This window comes from Lipotes vexillifer, unplaced genomic scaffold, assembly GCF_000442215.2.
Source record: "Lipotes vexillifer unplaced genomic scaffold, Lipotes_vexillifer_v1.1 scaffold729, whole genome shotgun sequence".
Taxonomy (NCBI): Eukaryota; Metazoa; Chordata; class Mammalia; order Artiodactyla; family Lipotidae; genus Lipotes; species Lipotes vexillifer.
Genome location: NW_006780914.1, coordinates 255920 through 282516, shown reverse-complemented (window position 1 = coordinate 282516; position 26597 = coordinate 255920). Strand labels below are relative to the sequence as shown.

Below are 26597 nucleotides of genomic sequence, written 5' to 3'. Positions count from 1 at the left end.
TTTAGTTTCTCTTTCTTTTCCCATCCCCCTTTCATTTTGTATTTAATCATAGAAAGAAGTCTGTTGGAATTTTCCACGTTCTGTCTATAAATTTCTCCAGCTAGATCAGCGAGTTCATTAAATATTTATTTTCCACATTATGACTGGGAGCTATGTCACCAAACTTTCCAATAAAAAATTTCTTACTGTTTTTCAAATTTTCACTGTCTTCTGTAGACTCTTCAACTTTAACGAATCATCTTGGGAAGACCCTTCCAGCTTCGGCCAGCTGCCCTCTTCCTGCCATGCTGTCCCAAAGCCAGGGGCAGTTGTTTTAAGTTTTTGTTATGACAGCATTTCTATTTCAGGCACCAGATTTTGTAGGATGCAACCAAGGAAGAAGAACTACTATGAGTGACAAGGAATGGGGATTTATTCTAGGGATTAAAACTTGCACTATCATTGAACCTGGTGGAGAAGTCTTGGAAGAGTGTTACCTCTGCATCCAGTAGCCAGCCTGAGGTTGCTATAGATCATTACGGCCAGAAGTAGAGAAAAAAAAAAAGGGGGATGCGAAAGTGGGGTGATCAAGGACAAACTGGAACCTATGTTTATTTCTTAGAATTTCCAAGCAGGATGATGTGAGTGACTGCAGAAGCAGCTGACGCTTCACACAGAACTAAACACACGCCTGCCCCAGGACTCAGAAAAACTGAACAAGGAGATCCCTGGGATACTGAGGAGCTGTGGGCTTGAACGTGAACCTGCAGAACAGTAACAGTGTGGCAGTGGGCTGCAACAGTGTCTGATGTCCCACACGCAACTTCAAAGCCTAATTGTTGCTGCTTCCATATTTCCTTCCAGATACAGTTTTCCATATGCCTAACCTGACCTGGAATTACAGAGACAAGAATTCTGGGAAATGTAGTTCCAGTTCAGCTAAATTGACACACGACAAATTCACTGAAAATGGGTGTAAGTCCTTCAAGGTGAGTTCATTTCCACGAAGTCTCTGATGTACCTCAACTTTGAAAGAGTTCAAGAGTTAATAGGAAGCTCATAAATATCCCAGCACTGACCAAACCCTCAGCAAATTTAGAAAAAAGCCAATTCCTAGCCATGAGGACTATTATTCTAGAACTCAATATTCAGCATTGCCGAAGTCTATTGCAAGGGACTTAGCTGTAAATGAGTAGTGATGGGTAGATGGGACGATGGGTAGGACGTCCTCGTTTCAGCTCTGACAGAATGCTAGTGCTATCCGTTTAATACCAGATAGTCGATGCTCACTGTATAGATACATAAATTGTAAACCTCAACTCATTCCTGTAGGAGGGTTATTTTGGTACAAGCATTTACCACATTTCTGGGTAAAATCCACAAAGACATACCCCCTTTTTTTTTTCCAAAGTGGCAATCAAAACATTGCTAATGTCTTAGAAAGTGTGGACATTTGCAAAGTTGGAAGCTTTTCTTTGCAATCTGGAAAACCCTCTTCATTTTCACTTCCTTGCTCTTTATTGCTGTATTAAAGGGGAGCTTTGTCAGGTAATGTGGACTCCACACGTGGGAAGGTATTTTTAGCCTTGTTGCTTCTACCATTTGCTGTAGAATTGCTTAGACCTACAGAGTCTTCCTGCTTTCACATTTGTTTCAGTTAGAGAAAACGTCCTCTGAAGAGTTCTCAGTTGAAGCTGCTGTTGATGTTTCTGGTGTTCATGTACCTAACAGCCCAGAGAGAACAGATAACTCTGTCAGTCTCTCCTCCGCTTCTGAATTCCATCACTTTCATGTACATGTTCATTTAAGACAGAATATTTGCATGTCCACCTGTAATAACTACACCATCCTGTTATAACTCTAGTACTTCCTGCTCTTGAGCTGGAGGTCATGTTATATGAATTCCAGATTAGCCTTTTCCTGGTTTCTGGATGCTAAAAGGCTATACCATTGAGGGTCTCTCCATGGGGAAATACTTGTCTTACATAGATATAAATATTCAAGGACTTGGGGATGTTTAGTCCTTTTAAAGTATTATGTGTCAATACCACTGGAATTAGGGTTGGCACATTTTTATAATAGGAACAGAACTTGAAGAAAAAAAACTTTCATGTTACAAGAGCTACCAATTGAACAAAGAAGAGAGAAGAAAAAATAAAGCAATATTAGATTGCTCACTTTCCCTTATTATTTATTTCTAATGACACAGTCATATAAACGTTCAAAAATATTGATTTTGTTTTATCCTTTTCACCCTGAATAGAGACTACTTAAAACTGGAATGACTGATAAAATGTAAATTACATTGACACAAGAGGGCAGCCTTCTCATATATATTTTCAAAATAAATTGCCAGGACTTCACAAAATTCTGTAGATATTTTAACTCACATTAGAAAAGAAGGAAAAAAGGAATCCTCAGCAAAATTAACCCTTCAAGGTGATTATTTTGCTAGGTTCCTTATTTAATTATTGGTAAGTAGTTCTTGAATTTAAACTATCTTACATCAATAAAATAAAATAAGCAGAAAAACAAATTTTAACTGCAATAAAATTGCACTGATTTAAATGTTTTATGGAGATACAAAAGCCTGTGGAGATTATATTCTGAAGCTAGAGTAATTAAAACAATGTAGCATTTTTGTAAAGCCAAATACTTCAATGGAATATAGTAAAAAGCACAGAAACACGAACAAGTAAGAATTTATTATGTAACAGAGGAGTCATTTTTAACTATTTGGAGAATAAATAGGTTAGATCTTTAACTTATACCACACAACAATATTAATTCTAGATAGATTATATTATATATTTGAATGCTAAGTATGAAATAACAGGCCAGAGGTAAAGCTGGAAAAAGTCACATAATTTGATAATGAAAAAGCCTTCCTAAGAATTACAGCCAAAGAAGGTACCACAAAGGAAAAAAATGACAGACTTGAGAACAAATTGTAAATTCTTCAGTTCAAAGGTCCCCAAACAAGACTTGACAAACAGGGAAAGTACATTTGTAACAACTATGAATGCAATGGTTAGTATTCCTTTCATAAAGGACCCACTTAAAATAACTAAGAAAATTAAGAAAAATATGAGTCCCCACTAGACAAAATGGACAAAGAACTTCATTTACACAGACCAGGAAGTCATCAATAATTAAAATAAAATATTCACCCTCTTTTTCCTCATAAATTTCATTTATAATAAAGTAACAACAACAACAAGATAACATACTTGGTTTATTAGAGATTGGCAATTATATAAGAAATTAAATATCTAGTGAGGGTAATATTGTTGGAAAATGAGCTACCTTACATTGTCATGGATGAATGTTTGTGTTCCTCTAGAATTCATATGTTGAACCATACCTCTTAATGTCATGGTATTAGGAGGTGGAACCTTTGGGAAGTAATTAGGACTAGATGAGGTCATGAGGGTGGAAACCTCCTGAATGGGATTAGTGCCCTTATAAGAGTCATGGGAAAGCTTGCCTCACCTCTCTGCTCTCTGCCATGTGAGGAAACAATGAGAAGGTATGGAAGAGAGTTCTACAACCTGGAAGAGAGTTCTCACTAGAGAACACCCTGGATGTCCATCCTCCAGAACTATGAGAAATAAATTTTATTTATTTATAAGACACCCAGTCTATGGTAATTTGACATAGCAGCCAGAAGTGACTAATACTGCTGATAGAAACATAGATTACCATAATCTTTCTAAAGAGAAAACCAAAATAAGAAGTGTTAAGCCACTTACCCTAAGTAACAGATTGGATTTTGACACAGAGATCACTACCAGCTTGACCTATGATCCTTATGTTACAATAAATGCTTGGATTTAAGGAGTACATTATTTAGAATCTAAATCAAAGACCTAAGCAAAGAGAGGGAATTTATTGTAAAACTACAGATTCTTAGGTAGATTATTTGAACCATGGTCTCAAATGCCTTTATTACTCTCTTTTGTTTCTGCTTTTCTCTGCATATCTATGTTATTGGCTTCTATAAAGGACTTTGTTTTCCTTATACACAAGATGAAAACGGCTACAGACATCTCCTGAATTTACATTTTCTGAATACAGCCATTCCTTCTCTTTCCCTTTTGTCTTTTCCAGAGGAAGAGACCATGATTGAGCCATCCTGGATTGGGTGCCAATTCTGATCAAGTCGTTTTGGCCAGAAGTTGAAGGCACCAAGAGGCTCTGATTGGCTAGGCTTGGGTTTTGTATGTTTAGCTGCCTCAAACATTCATGACTAGGGAACCAGTGTCCTTTGGCTGCTATAGTGTGGATCATGGTTGTAGGGAATTTGTATTTCAATGAGAATATTTAAAGTGAGTCAATCCACAATAGGTGTGCAGATATAATCATGTTTTTGAACTTTGAAATGGAGGAACAGACTCTTCATAGACTGCTCTTTGTATTAAATTTAACAATTCCACCTTGTAAGTCCTCTTGTCAGGGAGCTGGCTACTCTCTCCAGACAAAAATCCTGCTTTACATTGTACCTTTCTTTCAAATTTCGGTACCGTCAATATGCCTCAAGTTCAGGTTTCTTTAAGCAAGTGACATAAAAACTAACCAAGCAAAAATTAAAAGTGAAGTATGTCGTTTCATCGTCATTCATCTTTGTAGGTGTTGTCTTGCATTTTAAAATTCTTTCAATTTCTGTTTTTTGTTTTATTTTTTTCATACCGATAACTCTTAAACACAGACACACACACACACACACACACACACACACATACACACACACACACTCCACTTGCTCTTTTAAAATGTCTCATGTTTTTTCTCAGTGGTGAATGTTATGTGGAGAAAAAAGAATTGAAACTTCAGGAAATATGGGACTAAAATAGGAAAATTAGGGGATCAAAGAATGAAAAAGCAGTTTTGTCATAAAATGATTCTCTTCCGAAGGATATTTGCAGGAAAGCCTCCATTTAATTTACCCAAAGTAACCTTAATAGATTTGAAATTTATACTAAGTTAAGGCAGAGTCTTTACACAGAGCCTCACTTTTAGTCACACTGACCATTAGGTCCAGGTTTGTATCTAGGAGAAGTGACAATGAAATCAATTCTAGCAAGAGGTAATTATGATAGCTGTTAACAAATTTCCATTTAAAAGCACCAATCAGTTATTATGGATCCTGCAAGTAAATCTTTAGTACCAATAGTGTGGTAGTATATTTAGAGGCCTGGAACAGGTTCCATGACACTTATATCCTAGCTTTTCGCTGCTGAAAAAAGATGTGCATTTTTGGGCAATTAAACTTCAGCTTCCTCACTTACAGGTGTTTTTCTCAGGACTAATGTCTGGCACACAGCAGCCTGAATAAGTAATAGTTATTCAGATTATTAGCTTCTTACAGCTTCAGTCCCATATTCCTTCATTCATTAATCATTCACCCATTCATTCATTCATACTCCCCAAATCAAGTATTGAACATCTGTACTAAACAAAGTTTGACTGGTGTTCTATTCTGCTATCACCTGAAGATTTAGTTCTTTGAAGCAGTTCAGTGAATTTATCTTCAGTGTTCTTCAGAAAAGTACATTATGGTAAACTGCACAATTCTTTCATAAGGTTCCCAATTACTTCTGTGGTACAGTGGGCCAGAATGATTGTCTTAGTCCTACTTTGATGGGGGACGAGGAGGGAAGAGACTGCTGCATGGGCAGCTGGATAATCTGTGGGCAGAAGCTGGAGCTGGTACCAATTTGTGATAAAGACAGATCTGAGACTTCAAAGCAATGGCATGTAACTGCCTCTCTCCTATGTTCACATACAACCCACAGGCTGACATTTGGAATTTCTTATCTTCTTGTTTCCTGGGTATGATGTTTATTTTAATCATATTCTATCTTTGTGCACATATTCTGAGTTAGGGCAAGTTGGGGCAAATGGCTGGTCTGATCTGCCATCCAAAATCTGGTTGTATGGCCCTGAGCTTTGCTACTACCTAGGGATAATGTTTTAAGCCCAGGCGACTTTAATTCAATTTTAAAGCAATATGATCATTTAAGAATCTTTGGTTAAAAAAAAGATGACAATTTTTCAGACCAAGTACTGTACAGACATTTGAACAATTAAAAAAATGCCTGGCCATGCATACAGAGGCATGTGTTAGTTGAGCCCAAAACACCTTAGCTCATGATAAACAGAATTTAAGGGTTACCGAATTTTGCCACTTAAGAAAGACTAATTTTTTTTCAAAATGTAGTATCTGGTTCCTTACATAAATATAAACAGACAAGTGAATTTGCTAATAAAGGGACCAACCACCCACCAGAATGGTATAAGGATTACTTTAAACTAAAAACATCTGAACAAACAGCAGCCTCAGAAAGAAACCTTATCTAAACTTCCTGTTACTGACTTAAGCAGAGCCATAATCCCCTCTCTGAAGGAGTTTCCTGTTTGGGAGAAGACTGATCCTTAGCACTGGGATGTGAGAGTTCAACTGCCATAAACTCTGCTTAGGGGGAGCTTCCAGCTCAGAAGGAGGCTGCCCCCAGCACCTGGATGAAAAATTGTGTAAACAAGCCTGATAAAAACTTCTATACTTTCCCACTGAAGCTCTAAACCACCCCTCCCCTTTTGTTAAACTGGTGTATAAACCATGACCTCTGGCAATTTGGGGAGCCCCTCCTTATAGTGTTCCCACATGCATGTGGATTAAACTGTCCTCCTATGTGATGGTTAATTTTATGTGTCAACTTGACTGGGCCACAGGCTGCCCAGATATTTTGTCAAACATTATTCTGGGTATTTCTAGGAGGGTGTTTTTGGATGAGTCTAATATTTAAATTGATTGAGTAAAGCAGATTGCTCTCCCTAATGTAGGTTGTCCTCATCCAATCTGTTACAGTCCTGAGTAGAACAAAAGGATGACTTTTCCCTGAATAAGCGGGAGTTCTTCCTGCCTGGCAGCTTTGAAGCTGGGACATTGGTTTTTTAATGTCCTTCAGACTGGAAGCACACCACTGGCTCTCCTGACTCTCAGGCATTGAGTTGGGCTGGAACTACATCACTGGCTCCGCTGAACCTCCAGCTTGCCTACTGCAGATCTTGTCAGCCTCCATATCATGTGAGACAATTCCTTACAATCAATCAATCAATCAACCAACCAATCCTATTGGTTCTGTTTCTCTAGAAAACTCCAATACATCTTGTTGATCTTGTTAATTAATTCACAGGTCTCCACCCACTTGGACATAAGCTGATAGGGGAACTGTTTTCTCCCAACAGTTCTGATAATGAGGATGCGGTATTCCAGGCACCCCACTCACTCTGGAGGCTAAAGTTGAGATTTTGGTTTTTTGTTTTTTAAATTGGGGTATAGTTGTTTTACAATGTTGTGTTAGTTTCTACTTACAGCGAAATGAATCAGCCATATGTATACATATATCCCCTCTTTTTGTTGGATTTCCTTCTCATTTAGGTCAGCACAGAGCACTATGTAGAGTTCCCTGTGCTGTACAGCAGGTTCTCATTAGTTATGTTTTATACATATTAGTGTATATGTGTCATTCCCAATCTCCCCATTTATCCTTCTCCCCCTTTCCCCCTTTGGTGTCCATACATTTGTTCTCTATGTCTGTGTCTCTATTTCTGCCTTGCAAACAGGTTCATCTGTATCATCTGTACCAGATTCCACATATATGCGTTAATATACGATATTTGTCTTTCTCCTTCTGACTTAACTTCACTCCGTATGACAGTCTCTAGATCCATTTCGATGTGGACCATTTTTGAAGTCTTTATTGAATTTGTTACAATATTGCTTTTGTTTTATGTTTTGGTTTTTTGGCCACGAGGAATGTGGGATCTTAGCTCCCTGACCAGGGTTCGAACCCGTACCCCCTGCATTGGAAGGCAAAGTCTGAACCACTGGACCGCCAGGGAAGTCCCTGCAGTTGAGATTTTGAAACCTCCAACCAAGCCAGAGAAAGTAAGCTTTCTTACCAGTCAGACTCTTGGGTCTCTGCTAAGTGTCCAATTAAGTGAGGGCAATAAGAACTTTCCCTTGACTTTTAAAAAGGGAAATATCCATAATTTAGATTTACAAGAAAAAACCTTTTTGGCTAGAACTAGTTCTCTGGGTATTGTGATTCTTGGTTTGGACTAGTCTTTCCCAGGGATAATCATTGTGTCCATTTGTCATTGTGTTTTGTGTTACTGTTTTGTATGGTGCCGTCTAAAAGTGTTTTTCATAAGAATGAGAATCATAGGGTAGAATACAGGCATAGGTTTTATAAATCTGTAGTTTGAGCTGGCCTCATAGGCCAGTGAGTTTGCGATTCTCACTGGACTGCTGTTCACTTGGACAAACTTTTCTGTGAGTCACCTATAACACTGGATGAGGCTCTCCTTCCATCTTGATTTTGTGTTCTGAGAGCTTGGCCTGGCTCCAGAAAGAGCATTCTCTCTAATTTTCTGCCTGCTGGAGGTGCAGATCATAGGGTCTGTGCCTGGATGAGGCTGACTGTCAAGTCAGGGTTCTGAGACACGAGGTACCATTATCAGCTTTCAGGGGATTATTTAATCTAAAACCTTTCCTACCTCACTGCCTTTGTAGTGTTGATATTCCTTTCTCAGTATTGCCCATCCGGAATCATGCATTAGATGGTTCCTGATTAGAGGTGTCTCACTTTTGTGCGAGACTGGAGTACCATTCTTACTGCTGGTAGCGACTTGTTCTGCTTCTTTCCAGCTGTATTTGGGAGTGACTTTGGATTATGGAGGCTGCATTTTCTGTGCCCTCTTCAGGGACACCTCTCGTGTACATAGTTAAATCATATTCTAAGCCAGGAAGGTTACCTCCAGGTCTTCCCAAAAAGAGACTTATTGGTTTGTGTTACATTTGAACAGGTATACTTATGAAGATCCTAAGTGTCAGTGGCCAGACAATGGGTCCTATGATTTATAAAACTTTCATATTTAAGGGGATTTATAGAGCGCTCTCATCCTAAACAAATACCCTCTTGGTACCTCTGGGAGGATCAAATTGAAAGCAGGTCACAAAAAAGTATTACGGCTGGCTTAAAAGATTCCCTTAACAAAAGTAAACAGCAGAAGTCAGACGTAGGACAAAAATTTAAGTTCACCATAAATTCTCCTCTGCCTCCATCCTATACTCACCTTTAGCCCCAGTTCCCTGTTCCTGACCCCCCAGAAGATCTTTTAGATCTCTGGACCCCTGTCCTAAATCTACGTGCTTCCAAGCCCAGCCCCACTTCTTCAACCAATTCTTTAATCCCCCAAACTTCTCTGGCTTCCCCAGAAAATCTCTTGACCACCTAACACCTGCTTTAACCTCTCTTTCCTTACAACAAGTATAGGAGGCTTTTAAAACTGACCTCAAAACATGAGGCAGTCAAGTCATTCATGTGACTAGTGTCAACCAAGAAGTAGCTCTAGCTGAAGCCCCAGAGATGCACAGCCAGGCTCATTTTACCATCCCTTTTGATTCCACTTACTTTCGGTGACTCTGTAATCAGGCCTAAAACAATCAGGCCCAACCAGCCTCAAGCCTTCCTATGAAATCCTCATTATGCAGGTTCCCTTTATCCCCACCACAAAGAATTCATGAACCCTGTACAGCAGCTGACCTTCTAAATTACAAAACCCTTTTCACCCCCACTTTCTGGAGATCCTACTGCATCCAGAGAAGAACTAGCAATAGAAGGATGGGTGGCCATCCACAATCCCACTCATAGGGCTACCAGAGAGTGTCCTTCCCACCTCTGATTATATTAGAGTCATATGACAAGCCAGGTGGCCCCCTGGAGAAAATCCTCTTCACTGAGTATGTAAACAGCCAGACTCTCTCCCAGGCCCTCCTCCAAATGATCAAGAAATGGCCCAACTGGAGCCATTTCTTGGCTGATAGTTAGGACTTGATAGGAGTCAGAGAAGACTTCCCTTCAAAACTTAAGTGGGCGGGACTTCCCCGGTGGCGCAGGGGTTGAGAGTCCGCCTGCCGATGCGGGGGACGCCGGTTCGTGCCCCGGTCCGGTAAGATCCCACGTGCCGCGGAGCGGCTGGTCCCGTGAGCCACGGCCGCTGAGCCTGCGCGTCCGGAGCCTGTGCTCCGCAACGGGAGAGGCCACAACAGTGAGAGGCCCACGTATCGCAAAAAAAAAAACAAAAAAACCCCCAAAAACTTAAGTGGGCTAAAGTAGAACTAGGCACTCGGAAGGAAGGAGAGTATTCTAAAGCCTGTGTGGAGTGCAGTACAGAGATATTCCAAAGACACAACTGCCCTAAATCCAGAGGCCTCAGAAGATAGAAATCTTTGAATTTATGTCTTAATTGAAAATCTCTCTGATACAAAGAAGCACGTCTAAAATAATGTAGTTGGGGCTTCCCTGGTGGCGCAGTGGTTGAGAGTCCGCCTGCCGATGCAGGGGACACGGGTTCGTGCCCCGGTCCGGGAAGATCCCACATGCTGCGGAAGCCATGGCCGCTGAGCCTGCGCGTCCGGAGCCTGTGCTCCGCGATGGGAGAGGCCACAAGAGTGAGAGGCCCGCGTACAACAAAAAAAAAAAAAAAAAAAAAAATTAAAATAATGTAGTTGGATGAGCAGGCAAGTCTCCGTCCTGCCAGGTTTTATTTTCTTGAGGAGTGGAGACTCTCATGCACTCCTACTGCGGTGTGTGTTTACATGTTATATATATGTTATACATATATATATATATATATATTATAATGTTATCCTGAAATAACCTGTTAAGCTATGCTACTAGACCACATGCTTCTTGAATGTTGGGACCACACTCTTTGAGTGATGTAACCTCAGCAAAAAATCTCTGTTTAGAATGATATTCATTCATTGTTGATTGGTTTGCTTAATGAAATCTCCCAGCAGGAAATGAACAGAACCTGGACAAATTCACAATGAGGAGTTAATAACCACTTAGAAACAAAGTGAAGGAAATTGTCTAGAGTAACTCCCAGGGTTTTGATTGGCATGCAGGAGAGTCTGCAATGTTTCACTTGTGATTGACTTGGAGGTGGAATAAAATAATGAAGATACTTTCAGGCTGGGATAGGTGGCTGAGATGAGGGTTATTTTTCTATCCAGGATATTACCATTTTTCTCATTTAAAAATAGAAGCAAAGACATTAATTATTAGGATTCAGCTAGTGTGCTGGACTGATCAAAAGTATGCATCTAAAAATGTTTTCATTTATTAAGCTCCTCAAGCAAGGTCAAGTAGCTGTGCCAATTATTGTTAGATCCAGGTTGCCTGCAGTAGATACTATACAGGCTTTTTGGGCTCAATCCTTCCCAGGGTTTATAACACAGGAAATATATTAGTATCCTTACCTACTGGCTATATTCTCTAATTACAATGCAAGTAGCTTGTGTGTTTCTTAATCAATATATAACCTGTTGATAATGTAACAAGGTAGTACTGGAAGCTCAAAAGTAAGTTTTACCAGGAACCAGATAATAGATCACTTGTCTCACTTGCTAAGGGAGTTTCTGCATGCACATGAAGTAATTTTTGCAGGTTGGGCATGATTGGGAATAAAGAGACTTAGCCCACAGTCAGTTGGGGTGACATGTGACCTCATAGATCTCATACTGACTGGGCAGAAAAACATCATCACTAACCACTTCAGCAAATATTGCCTAGTGCAGACTGGAGAGGCTGTGCTCACTGAACTTTTGTGGGCTTGAGGTATCGATGTAGGTATCACCTTGGTTAAAAGGAGGTTTTTCTGAGCTTTCTGAAGTTAAATGTGATTTCTATAGAGATTTATATATTATGCTCATTTTTCACTAACATCACACCCATACTATCAATTTACTTTTCTTGATGGTAAGTAAATTAATGAGAGACAAACTCAATTCTGATTTAACTAGCTTTACTGGGATGTACAGAAATAGAAAACAGTGGTAGGATATGGACACTCTAAAGCTCCTGAGCTTTCAACACAGACCAGAGTGGCTGCAGTTGGTGTGCCATCGGTTCTTTAGGATATTATAGGAGCCAACTCTACTCCTCCAGCCTTCCGCCCCTTCCTAGAGAGAGGGAAGGCTGGGAACCAAACAGTCAAGTCATCCTCAGGGAATAGCTACTGAAATCACATCTGCCACAGGCCACATCTACCCTAAAGGAGAATACACCCAGCTCTTAAATATATTTAAATTGAGATGAAGCTGAACAACCAGTGTCACATCTATCATTTCATTTTGTTCACCATCCTGATAAATGGGCCTATTTTCATTTCTCTAAGTGCCTGACATCAAGAGTGCTTCCTTACCACTGAAGCATGCAAGTGGGCTAAGACGGACTGAACAGCTCTCTGTTAAGTCATTGAAACGAGGTCAACAATTGTCGAAACCCTCCAGCAACTGGTCCATAGTAGAATATTGGCCCAAGCTGGTCAAAGAAGAAAATATCTGGAGAGAAAAAAATTAGGGTAAAATTGAAAGTGTTGAATTGCAGTGCTAATGAGACACCCAGGTGGGTATGCTCTGTAGGCACAGGAGAAAAAGGTCTGGGGATGCCGCTTTGGAAGTTCTGGCAAGAGGGAGAGATCTCACTCGCTAATCACCCATCAGTTATTATTTTAGCCACACAAAGGAAGGGGTTGACTACACATCAGTGTACAATGCCCCAGCACGTGGACGGTGCTAAAGGAATGGTAATAATTCTTAACGCTGTTTCTTTCATTAAACTGTTACCAAAAACATTTTTACATCAGAGTTTTATAATAATCATGTAACAATAAATTAGTTATTATCTTATTATAGCTGCATTCAATGCTAATATTTCAAAGGTGATATACTTGTTTAAACAGCAATACGTTTGAAACCATACCTCAGGACATGTCATTTCAGCAAAGATTTCAGGGTGTGTTCTGCATTCATCTTTTTGACCAAGTTTAAATGTAATTTCCGTCTTGTTCTTCAACTGCCTTGTTTTTCAGTATTACAGAAACTCATTTACAAAATAAAGTAGTGAATGTGAGAATAAAAAGATGATTGTTCACAAATTCCAAGCTTCTAGCATTTGAAGCAGAATGTGTACACATATACTTAAATAAATAGATTTTGAGAGTGGAGAATTAAAATTGGAAAGATAATTTAAATACTGAAGGAAAATAATTTAAATAATTTTTAACTCAAAGATATAACATTGGGAAAATTCATAATTTAAAATAATATAGGATTGTAGATGATATTAACCTTTTTAAGGAAAGTTTTATATTTTCTAATAACAAAATACAAAAGTGCTCAGTAAGTGACTTTTGATTATTTTAGTGCAAGTTCATTATAATACTAAAATATAACAACTCAAAGTGCATTTCTTGTTAACAACACCATTGCAAATACAAAAAGCACACTATATTATTTTTAAGTTTTTGTCATTCAAGACAAAAATTGAAGAGCAAGTCAGAGGTCATATTATTATATACTTCAAAGAAGACAAGAAAGCCATGGAATTGGTCATTTAGTGGAATACAGAGTTTTCTTTTCTTTTAAGAGAATGAAGACCAGTGTAGATACATTTCATTAGAATGTAAATACTAGTGCCTTTTTTTCTTACACTTTCGGAAATTTTGGCTATATTCATTTCCTCTATTGTTTTCTGTGCTACTATCACTATCACTGGTTTGTTTTTGCCTCTTGCGTTTATTCATCTGATAAAGGTCAGAGTCACTTGGTTGTTGGTGTGCCCATTCATAAGAGCTGGGTCCAGCCTCTAGATCTGGAACACAGTTCAGTGAGGAAGACACAGAAGTGCTATTAGGAAGTGGTGCTGTCATCTCATAGTAAGGAAGCTGCAGTGCTGGATTATATGCATGCCACTGCTGTGGAAGAAACCCACAAACATTCATCTACCAAAACAAGCCCACAAAGTTAGAAAGAAAAAAAAAAAGAGTTAACAGTTTACATTCATTACACAAATAACTACAAGCAAACCAAACCATGTGTTGGTATAAGAAGGACAGTGACTTGTCATACTAGGGATATGGTAGTTTCCTTAAATGGTTAACATAAAGATTCAAGGTAGTGTATAGCTTACTACAATACAGATTAGTGCTGTCCTTTCGAAATATAATGTAAGCCACGTATGTAGTTTTAAATCTTCTAGTAGCCACAATATGAAAATAAAAATGAAACAGGTGCAATTAAATAATGTAATTTATTTATCCCCAAATATCCAAAATATTATCATTTCAACAAGTAACCAATATAAAAATTGTTAATGAGATATTTTACTTTTTTTATACTAAGTCTTTGAAATTTGGTGTGCCTTTTATAGCGTATTTAATTTGGATGGTAAATTTTCATTGAAAATACTTCATCTGAATTTAGATTACATAAAATTTAGTTGAAAAAGTAGATATACTACCCAAGTTCTTTCAAACATACTTAAAAGTTTTACAATAACTGAATCAAGTCTCTGTTTTTAAATTTAAATTTTAAGTAATTAAAATTAAAAAAATTTAAAACTCAGCTCCTTATGGATGGCTGATGGCCACCATATTGTACAGCAGTTTTCAATTGTTAAGATAGACACTTCCTTGTTTTTAAAATAGTTTTTAACTCAAAGTAAATTAAAGATTAATAGAGATAACATGATCTTTTGTGTGTGTGTGTGTGTGTGTGTGTGTGTGTGTGTATGTGTATTTCTCATCTCATCAAAGATTAAAAAAATGCCAGAAAGAAGATATTGACAGTTTTAGACAAGAACTGGCAGTTTATTAATATCTCACTATAACTAAGAAAAGATTTTTCTAAAGGTTAAATTATCAATTTTCCTTATGTTTGCAAAGTGAAAATGGCTATCTGAAAAATCTGAAGCTCACAGGTATGTGGGATGTTTGCAAGAAATCACATCCTGTGAATCAGAATACCTGTGTTATAGTCCCGCATCTTTTATTAACAAGTTGTATAATCTTGGGCTTGTTGATTAATACCTCTGAACCTCAATTTTATTATGTATAAAATGAGGAGTTAGAAGAAAAATATTTCATAAGTTCCCCTTTATCAATATAGACCATCATTATGATTTCTAGGCCAGAACCATATTTTTGAGAGTCTTCGGAAACAATGTAGTTTACTCTACCAGTTGAGAATCTTTGCCTTTAGTTAAAAGAAGAAATTTATTTTTAAAAATATCCATGTCCAAAAGCAATATATTTGTAATTGATGATTACATTTTACCAAAATGTTTCACTAAATGAAATTATTCAATTTTAAAAACATATCTTCTAAAATAGTCATTTTTTTCCACTTTTTTTATTGGAGTATAATTGCTTTACAATGCTGTGTTAGTTTCTGCTGTACAGTGAAGTGAATCAGCTGTATGTATACATACACCTCCTACCTCTTGGACCCTCCTTCCCCTCCATCCACCCGTCTAGGTCATCACAGAGCACCAAGCTGAGCTCCCTGCGCTATACAGCAGGTTCCCACTAGCTATCTGTTTTACACATGGTACTGTATTTATGTCAAACCTAATCTCCCAATTGATCCCAACCTCTCCTTCCCCCTCTGTGTCCATTCTCTACGTTTGCATTTCTATTCCTGCCCTGCAAATAGGTTTATCTGTACCATTTTTCTAGATTCCACATATATGCATTAATATACGACATTTGTTTTTCTCTTTCTGACTTACTTCACTCTGTATGACAGACTCTAGGTCCATCCACATATCTACAAATGACCCAATTTCATTTCCTTTTATGGCTGAGTAATATTCCATTGTATATATGTGCCACATCTTCTTTATCCATTCATCTGTTGATGGACATTTAGGTTGTTTCTATGTCCTGGCCATTGTAAATAGCACTGCAATGAACACTGGGGTACATGGGTTATGGGTATATGCCCAGTAGTGGGATTTCTGGGTCATATTCTATTTTTAGTTCTATTTTTAGTTTATTTATTTTAGTTCTATTTTTTAGTTTTTTAAGGAATCTCCATACTGTTTTATACAGTGGCTGTATCAATTTAAATGAGAACTCTATAGTCAAATTTTACTTGTACCACAGTGAATCATCACTAGCACCTGCTCCTTTTCTGTTGACACACTGGCTGTTTGCTTACGTACTATGTGTAGGATTTCAGATGATTGAGTTAGAGCAGACTGCCACTGGGGCATAGAACTCAGGGCAGCTGCTGCCTTCATTCTAGGTTTAGATTTGAGCAGCTTAAGTTCCAAGTAGTTTTCATGTTCTTTATAGTTTGTATCATGCTATACATTAAACCAAAGGCATATCAAACTTACCATCTTCGGAAAGAACAGATATTCCTGAGGTAAAGCTGCATTATTAATTGGAGAGAACTGCATGGGAAAGGAAGTTCTGCCCACGACTTCTTCATTTCTTGGGGGACGTAAAAGAAGTAACACAAAGTTACAACTCCTATGCATAAATGTCCTTTATTCTTATAATAAGATAGGTCTTCATAGTTAAAAAATAAAGAGCTTCTCTAAAAGAACTCAATTAAGATAACTTTAAACACACGATCATTATTACACTGATAATGTAGTGACACAGCAGTACCGCAAGTCTTACTAATTACTACATATTGAAAACTCAATATTTAGAGTCACATTTGGCTTTCTGATAGGAAAACGTTAATCAGTGTTATAGTTGTATAAAGATAAAGAACACTTAGATATGAAGAAATCAAAGCAAGTCCTTAATAATCACCAAGGGTACATTCAATCTTCTACCAAAAAAAAAAAAGCGAAAGAAAGGTAGAAATTTTCTCAATTTATTTTTGAAGGAATGTTCACTGTATAACTACAAAAATTATGTTCTTTCCTAAATGGTCTGCTGATGTTAACATGAACACATAATATCTGCTGATTTCTTCCACACACTATTTAAAACAATACCAATCCCTAATTTAAAAGCAGTAGTGTCCTAAAGTTTTATTTATACATGTAATATTTGCTTCTATGGAGATGTCTAATAAATTCCAATGGTATGACTCTACAGCTAGTCATTAGCCTACTTGCTCCATAGTATTCCACAATTTTAATGCTAATACTACTTATCTTAGGACAGGAAGTTTACTGTGGGGAAGGGTAAAATTAATACAGGCAGGTGGAGGCAAAGGCAAAGGCAGAACAACAGGAAGCAGTCAGATTGATAGGCATTGTAAGTGGTGAGAGTAGTATCACAGAAGCCAGTGGAAGATGCCTTTCATTAAGGAAATACTTAGTGTCGGGTGTTACAGAACAGTAAACTGGGTAAGCACCAAAGCTACTCAATTGTTGATCAGAAGGTTCCTGATAACCTTTAAAAGAACAACTTCCACATAACAATGGGGTTAAGAAGTGAATAGGAGGTAAGGATGCAAAAGATAATTTTTCAGTAAGAGGAAGGGGAAAAATATAACAGCATGATTTGGAGGTAGAGTTCAAGGAGATTGGAACATGTGTGTGGGGTAAGTGATGGAAAAGAAACAAGATAAAAAGTGCAATGAAGTTATAGAGTGGGGAAGATACAACCCAGTAACAGAGGTGGTGAGATTAGCACCATTATGAAAACAGCTGCAGACCTTCTAAAACCATTATCTTTCCTATGTGAATCTCAGGGCATGCATAGTTGTCTCCACAGAGGAATCACATGTAAATTGGGAAGAGCTGTGAGTTGAACCATGTCAACTCAAAATTTATATGTTGAAGTCCTAACCCCCAATACTTCAGAATGTGACCTTATTTGGAAATAGCGTTGTTGCAGATGTAATTAGCTAAGAGGAGGTCATACTGGAGTAGGATGGGCTAAACAGGTACCCTTACTTATTATAATTAAAAGGGGAAATTTGGAGATGGAGGCACACAGGGAGAACACCATATGAAGATGAAGGCAGAGCCGGGTGATGCTTGTACAAGCCAAGGAATATCAGAGATTGCCAACAAACCAGGAGAAGCTATGAGAGAGGCCCACAACAGACTCTTTCTCACAGTCCTCATAAAGAAATCTAGCAGACACCTTGATCTTGGACTTTGAGGCTTCAGAACTGTGAGACAATTCATTTCTGTGTTTAAGCACTCTGTTTGCAGTACTTTTTATGGTAGCCTTAGCATGCTAATACAGGAACTATTTATTAAAAACAGAACTATTTATTGCCTAAGAGGCAATAACAAGCACAAAAACCCATTTCCAAGAAAGACTATAGGGTATAACAAGTGCACCATTTTTCTCTGCACAACACTTCTAGAACATGCTAACCTTTTCCCATTCTTCCTTTATAATGCAGCACATACTAGAATAAGGTACAACCAGTGAGGTGGAGTATTATGGAATATACACATATTTCTGATCTTCTACCCTAGAATTTGTGATGATTAAAAGTACATCAAACATAAGTAGAGAATGCGAGTTACTGCCATCTTCTAGCTGTTTATCTAGTCTTTCTTCTTCTGCCCCAAACCTAGCAATAGCTTGTTTTTCCCAAACTCCTGAGAAAAAGAGGTATCTTTCCCCACTAGAAGAAGAGGGAAAGCTTTTATATTACATAAACGGCTCAATTCATGAGTCCATAGTTCCTCTCATATGAAGGAAGTGAATCACTATCCCTTTTTGCTAACATTCGCTGAAAGTATTTACTGGATACTTGCTATGTGCTCAGTATTTTAAATACCTTGAATTTATTATAAAATTTGATTCTCACAATAACCTTCTGAGGTACCGTCCTCATTTTAGAGATGGGGTACAGGGTGATAATCTGTCCAAGGTTAATAAAGTGACAGAGGCAGGATTCAAATTCAGGCAGTCTGGTTTCAGTACCTATTTTGTCTTTATTTCAGTGATACAGAAATGTTGGGGAGAATGAAGACATGGAGAACACTGTGTTATACTTGGAGTGCAGTACTTCCCCTAAAGATAGGCTGGGAAATTGTCAGTTCTAAGAGGCTGCTCTTCCATGCCTAGGAGGGCTGACATAATTAGCAGGCATGGGAGGTTCAGCTGTTGTTAGCCTACTGGAGAATACTCAGTTCTGCTACAGAAAAGAAGAAAAAAACAGGGATGGATGAAACTCACAAGAAATGCTTAGAGTAGCCTTTAAGTAAGCTACACTGATGCAGCAGAGAGAGAAACAGGGTCTACGAATATTAGTGTAGCCAGAACTCGGCTAATACAAGTTTATGAGATAGCAATGAAACCGTGTTAGAAACAGAATAAACACGTGGCTTGGGAGACACACACAGAATTCATAATATATATTAAATACGCATAATAAATAAGTTAGTAAGTTTTAAGAGATGCCTCAGATAGATCCGATAGAAAATATGATGGAACAAATAAGATTGTTACTCATAGAAAGAAAGGGAAGGAAATACCTAGTACTTATCATGGCACCTATGGGCTAACAGTTTTGCTGCTCTTCTCGTTTTTGTTCTGCCTAAGAAACTCAGTTAGAACCTGTGAGCATCTAGCTCCTTCTGTAGCCAGGTGTATTTGCCCCTATGTCTTTTTGAGAGCGCAAGAGAGTGAAACTAGCTCTGGGAACTTTCTATCTGAATGGAATTCGTTACTCAAACCTCAACTCTAGGGTTCATGACCACACTATCAGTGGGAAAGGTTGATGCAGCAGAGAGACAAACAGGGCATATGAATATTAGTGTAATCAGAACTCAGCTAGTATGCTCCTTTCGTCCATTTATGCTAACTATCCACTATCTTTCCTTTTGCTTTTGACTGTATCTTTTAAATTGTTTTACTAAATGCTGTTATTTGAGCATCTTATTTGGTTTGGGAGACTTTCTGTTCCATGACCTTTGGGATAGCTGCACTGAGAGTGTCCTTGCAGGCTACCATTGCATCGAGAAATCAGCCTATACAAAACTTGAGAATATTTTGAAAATTACCATAGAGAAGTTTTTTAAAATAGTAACATAAACAGTAGAGTGGCTTAATGTCAGAAGGCTTAATTTTAAGCCTAGCAACTATCACTTTTTCATCTTTGTGCCCTTGGCAATTAGTTAACTTTTGCATCTCTATGTTTATTCAAGTATAAAATATGGATAATAGTGTCTCTGTGATCCATAGCAATGAGACTTTGGATGCTTAAGTGATTTAACAGTTATGAAAAGTATGCAGTAACCTATAAAGAATGCCACAAATATATATCTCTCCCACCTACTGCAGAAAATATTGACTGAACTTTAAATGAAAATATTTTCTGTCGCTTTTCACGTTTTCAGGAAAAATGAATTCCTTAATATTATCCTATGTCTAAATAGTAAGGTTTTACAGTAGTCCAGAATATATAAAAACCCTTCCTGGCATGAGACCATATTTATTTGCTTTACCTTTATGAAAAAAATATTTTTAATTACCTGTAGCTGTGTGAATTTATCTTAACACAGCTCTCAAAACTTTGGTTAGCTGGATCACAAGAGCGAGAGCTCCCTTTAAAAGAAACAGAATAACAGATTACTTCATGGTACAAGTTTTTGGCGTTCTCACATTAAACCATTTAAAAAAATTCCATATGAGATACATGAATATATCTTTGATCCCCCAAGTAATATTTATAGGTTGTTTACATCGCTATAAATGACTGAATTATAACCAAGCTTTGTCCAAAGCAATGGGTGTAGAAAAGAATTATGTTGACATGGGGCCATATAAGACAGGTGACGCTATTTGGTTCTACACACCTGGAAACTAAAAATGTCAAATACACACCTGGAAACTAAAAATGGCAAATAATCAGTGTTATTTGCCTCCTGTTTTGAAGGCATGAGTTCTCTAAACTGTACTGACAAAAGTGAATGCAACCTGACAGGATAATGAGCAGCTGTCTGGGGATGTGTCAGAACACAATATGGCCTGGCCCGTTTTACCAGTCAGTATGAGTTAACGGGACAGTACGTGAGAGCATGATGCAACCAACTGATCATCTTTGCAAAGACAAAATAAAACAAAACGAAATGCAAAGTTATGCTTTTCCTTTGCAACAAGGCATTGTTTCCTTATTCTTATTTATTTTTTTTAGTATAGCAAGAAGAATAAAAGCCAAACAAACAAGAGATATATCAATAAACCTGAATCATTAGGGGAGGTAGGCAACATAAGCATTGCAAACATTGCAGCAAAAGCATAAGCACTGCCTCTATCAGTCCCTCAAACTATGAAAGGGCTAGAGAAATAGTACAATATTCTCTGGGCATCTAATCAAAGATGATCAGTTCTTGACATGTAGCAGGAGAAGGCGTTTGAGGCCGTTCATTTCAGGAAGATTTCTTCCATTAAGGGTCAGCCTTTGGCCAGCTGCTTTTACAGGGACTCAGATCCAGGGTGATATGTATAGCATGGTAACACCAGGAGAAGAACTAGGCACCCACCTTATCTTCCAAATAGTAGATATTTGATACCATTGACAAGAAGATCAGCAAATAGTCTTGCTATATAGAAGCTAGAGTTGTGTGTCCCCAGTTCATTTAGATTTGTTTAATTCTTAACAGCCAATAGCAACTATCATAGCTATTTGCTGGCTGACATTAAAATTGAACATTTAAAATTTTAATACAGAAAAGATGCTATAGAGTTGGCAACCTAATTGGTAATATTAACTAATTGCATAACATTATGAATGTGTTCTGAGAAATTTTAAGAGACTACAGGGGCACTGTTTTGGTCTTAGGCTATAAATATAGAAAACAAAAATGTTTACACCTCTGGGAACAGCACCACCAACAAAACACACTTGGAAGATTCATCAGTGACAAAACCTACCAAATCGATACTGCACATTAATTGGTCTTCCATATAAACGAATTCCATTCAGCAAAGCTATGGCATAAGACACTGATTCTGGGTGTTTAAAGCAGACAAACCCAAAAGACTTCGGCTTTCCTTCTCTGTCTTTGCAGATAGTCACTTTGGTTAATGGCCCAGCCTGTAAGAAACTTAAAAATTATTTTCTCATAAATCTAAAGATATTTTTACACTGAGAAAATCAAGTATACTCAACTTTAGACTAAAAATAAATCTGTTAGTAATAACAGCTCTGTTAATAATGTATTTTCCTAACAATAAATATCATACTTACACTTTCTTGGCATTTTTCTGGCTTATCAAAAAACATTTATGGTGTTAAGATCAGGAAATTTTAGGTAATAGTTCCAAATCTTAAAAGGAAAGATATGTTACCCTTATGTTAGGCCTAACAAAACAATTTAGAGTGCATTTAAATCTAAGGTTAAAATACTACTTTGTCTCCACACATATTAACAGTGTATAACTCAAAAATAATTGAAATGACAAACCCAATATTCTTTGACTTATTATAAAGAAACTGGTAACATTACATCAAAGCCTAATTTTTTCTGACAAGATTAAACATTTTCACAGGAGAAACTAAATTTTTGATCTATATAGAAACTGTATTTTGATCTGGTAATCCCATTCGGTAAATATTCCCAAAGGGAAAAATGTTTTAATATGTTTAACACTTTTAGGTAGGTGCATTCTTTATAAGAATGAAAAATGAGGAAGGCTCTAAATCCAACAACAGGAGAATATTACTCCATGGTGTATTATTAAAATAGAATAAAATAAAATAAATTGAAAATATTCAGATTTTATTAATAAAACCTATAATTAGCAATACAGAGTAAAAAAGCAGAGCCAACTATTGTAAAATGTGTTAATTACAACCAAAAGAATGTTAGCTCTCCACCATGATAGTGATTTGAGGAAGTGCTCACCAAGATTCACAATAGCTAAGAGTTAATGATGAACGGCTCATAGTTTTCCATTGTACTTTAATGACTGATTACTGATCTCTGTTGAGTTGGATAAGTATATTAAGAAATTGTTTTTAGTCTAAAGAAAAATGTTAATTATCGTCTTCAAAATGATGCTGTATTTTAAGATTCAATCTTTCTTTTTTTATTCTCTACTTTACCAGAGAGTAGCTCATCCTCCCTTCTGTCTTCAAGAGCGACTGCATCAACAAATCTATTTTTCCCACTCATGCCTCATTCATGGAGACAGTCTCCTAGAGACCTCCATGTGATTGTGTTTCAAACTCAACATATTTGAAACTGAATTCATTATCTTTCCCCTTGAAATCTCTACTTCAGTATTTCTTTTTTTCTTTTTTTTTTTTTTATTAATGACCTCAGCTGCCGCCAATCCATTGGTTCCAGCTCCCAGGGGGAGCGCAGAACAAAGCGCGCTTTGTGGTGGGGCCGTCCCCTCCCCCGGCGCGCTGCCGCCGGGACCCCCTCCGGAACTCCGCGCGACGCCCCCCGGCCGACAGCCGTGTAATGTCTTCCAGGCCGCGCGGCTCCTTCCAGAGCCCCGGAGCCGGGCTCTCCTCCCCCGCGGGGGCTCCCCGGACGGCGGGATCTGGGGGCGCCCCCAGCGGGAGGTTGTGCGGGCCGCCGACCTGTCCCCCGGGAGGGAGCGGGGGTGCAGGAGGCACCGGCGCCAGTGGTCCCGGGTCAGGTGCTGCCACCTGACAATCTTAGAGCTACAGCATGGGGCGGAAAATGCTGGTGATGGTGTTACTATTATTATTGTTGTTGCCATTACTATTATTGTTATTATTTTGTGGTTGTGAGGGGGAATCACTTTCGACAGACCTCCGTTTTTTTTTTATATAAATTTATTTATTTTTTTTTTTTGGCTGTGTTGGGTCTTCGTTTCTGTGCGAGGGCTTTCCCCAGTTGTGGCAAGTGGGGGCCGCTCTTCATCGCGGTGCGCGGGCCTCTCACCGTCGCGGCCTCTCCTGTTGCGGAGCACAGGCTCCAGACGCGCAGGCTCAGTAGTTGTGGCTCACGGGCCCAGCTGCTCCGTGGCATGTGGGATCTTCCCAGACCAGGGCTCGAACCCGTATCCCCTGCATTGGCAAGCAGATTCTCAACCACTGCGCCATCAGGGAAGCCCTACTTCAGTATTTCTTGGTTAAAAGTACAAAGATATTGAAACTGATGTCCACTCTTCCAAGGATAAGCAGAAATTTGAAAGAAACCAGTAAAAAGGATAACTATATACAGTAATAAAATAAATCAATTTTAATCAGTACTTTTCCACTGCTGATATTAAATATATGAAATCGCAAATGGACAGAATGTGCTTACATGCTTTGAGTTTCACAAATTCAAAACTATGCCCATGCATTTTTAAAGTCCAACAAGAAGGCTTGCTAGTAGCAACAATCACATCAAAACTTTTTAGTCTCTTTAAAACAGAATGAAACACATAAACAGTGTGGCCAGTTGTCAAGATCTGCTAACTTCTGCTGGGTTGAAGCCTTCCTAAAAGATACCTCACTTTAGCAAATTCTTCTAGAATACAGAAGGGCTTAGGCAAAAATACAAATGTATGCTTGGTTGTCTGAACTGTTAAAAGAGATGAATATTTTGTTTAGGGAGAGATTATAAACAATGAGATCTACCTATCTATCTTGTAGATCCACAGACAACTGATATAGATCCAGTCCCTACTGACTAGAAATAATATATGTGCATGGGGGCCTTCATGCCTATCCCATTCCCCTCATCAGTCCCCTCTGCTCCTTTTTTGTTGGCTCAACATGAAAGAAGCCTCCTGTAGAAAAAGAACTGTAAGTTTTCTTTCTTTCTCTCTCTCTCCCCCTCCTTCCCTCCCTTCCTCCCTCTCTCCCTACCTTTCTTCCCCCCCCTTTTTTTAAGGTTAAAATGATAAGTTTCAAGTAATACTGGGAGAAAAAAATAACCACAGGAAAAGACAAGTATTAGAGTAGATTAAAAAGGGCGAGTTTAAAAAAGACGGCAAGTTAGAAGAATAAGAATAAAAGCCTTAAAATCAACAATATTTTTCAAATAATAAAAACGTTTTATGTCCAGGAAAGGAAACTGAGTTCCTAGAGGAAATTCTATCAAATTGTGTGTATCTGTAATTAACAGAGGGGTGCTTTAGTTCAGAGATGAAGGTAGAGCCTTTCAGAAACTACATAAAGAACACCTTTCACCTCTGGTACTCATACTTAGCCTTTGATATTTAGTTTTGCTATTGCTCCCTTTGAACTTGCCCTTATTCTGACATGAGGAAGTCACTCTTGATTTCTCTTGATGTTAGTATCAGTAGTATTATTGATAGTAAGAGTAGTGATATTAGTAGTGGCAGCAGCAGCAAATACTTAGTAAGGGCCAGGTTCAGTTTTGTTTTATCTGGATTAGTTTATTCAATCTTCACACAACATCATATTGTGGATACTATTACTCCCATTGACATTTGAGGAAACTGGGCACTGAGCTATTCATTTACTTGGCCAAAGTCACATTGTTGACATCAGAATTCACACTGTAAACAACTTTTCTATACTATGTGTCCCTCTTTTTTGCAGATTATCTTAAATCATGGTAATTAATTTGAAATTTCTCCTTTTAGGAAGACCTAGGGCTGTCTCTTAAATTTGTATGTCCAGCACCTTACTTACTGTTTGTCACATAATTGTGGATCATTAAATGGTTAAATGAATGGCTGAATGAAGACATCTCTTTAGCAAGTGAGACCTATGTGTATACAGTAGGTGAGTGTTTACAGGAGACAGGACTTTTAATCCTGGAGGTACCAGGTCTGGAAAAGTTTTCATAAGATCCTCTTGGTATGAAATAAAGGGAACTGGCCAGGGAATCAATTGGTCACAGTCATGATTTGGCTGCCCAAATCATTTCAAATTTCATTTATCATTCTGGAGTAAAAATACTTGCCGTGTAAAAGGGTTTGGGGGGAATAAGTAATGTATATGGAAACATGTTAAAATGTATTCCTCTCATTTCGCGGGATGTAAGGCGTGAGGTGCTTATTACCTGAAGCAAGACAGCGACAGGGCTGTTTTGTGTTTTGCCTCAACACACCCAAGGCCCAGGCAGCGCCTCTGAAAAGCCCTTACTCAGGGCTGGGGGTTGAAGGGGGCCCAGTCACTGCTCACCCCAGGACTCTGCAGTGGGGATGGGATGCGGAAGGGATGGGGAAGGGGCGCACTCTGTCACTTCACTACCCAGTTGCACACCCGGTGACAGGTGCGCCAAAGCGGAACTAAATTAAAACCAAGGCACAGGATGGGGCGGGAAGAGGGCCGGGCTCCGGATGGTTCAGGTGCGGCCCGCCCCTCTGGCTGCGCTTCCGGCTCGACGCGCTCCGCCCCTCAGCCACCCCTTCCCCGCCTACAGTACCTGAAGGAACAGCTCGTAAAGAATCTCTTCCCGCACTCGGGCCTCTAAATTTCCCACAAACACCGTCCTGTCGGCTTCCTCCTGAGTAGGGAACATGCCTTCGCCTCGGCCCAAGAACGGAGGAGGCCTCGAGACCACGAACCCTCTCCTCACCAGCGGAGCCGACTACGAGAGTAAGCGCGCAAGGGGCGGAGCGAGGCTGCGGCGCCACGCCCCCAGCACCCCGTGGTAACCGCCCAGCGCGCCTTCGCCACGCCCCGGAACCGGCTGGGAACTTGGGAGAGTGAGTGACAATAAGTAAGATTAGTGTGCAAGCGGCGTTGACTTCTTGCTTATGGAGGTTCCTTCATTTAACAGGGCACGACATTATGAATTGATTTGGGATTTATTCAACAAACATTTTAAATAAAATGACTATAGAGGTGATTTAAAACATACTAACTTCATTACAGAAGCTCC

General features: G+C 38.6%; 1 protein-coding gene across 1 annotated transcript; it reads right to left on the bottom strand.

The window, feature by feature from the left end:
• Positions 1-13524: 13524 nt before the first annotated feature.
• On the bottom strand, positions 13525-26234 carry RBM11 (RNA binding motif protein 11). Its single transcript, XM_007454283.1, has 5 exons — positions 26149-26234; positions 21706-21878; positions 20304-20376; positions 16236-16332; positions 13525-13836 (listed from the first exon to the last, which is right to left on the bottom strand). Exons 1-5 carry the CDS (start codon positions 26232-26234, stop codon positions 13525-13527), a joined length of 741 nt encoding a protein of 246 aa, XP_007454345.1.
• Between the last annotated feature and the right edge of the window lie 363 nt (positions 26235-26597).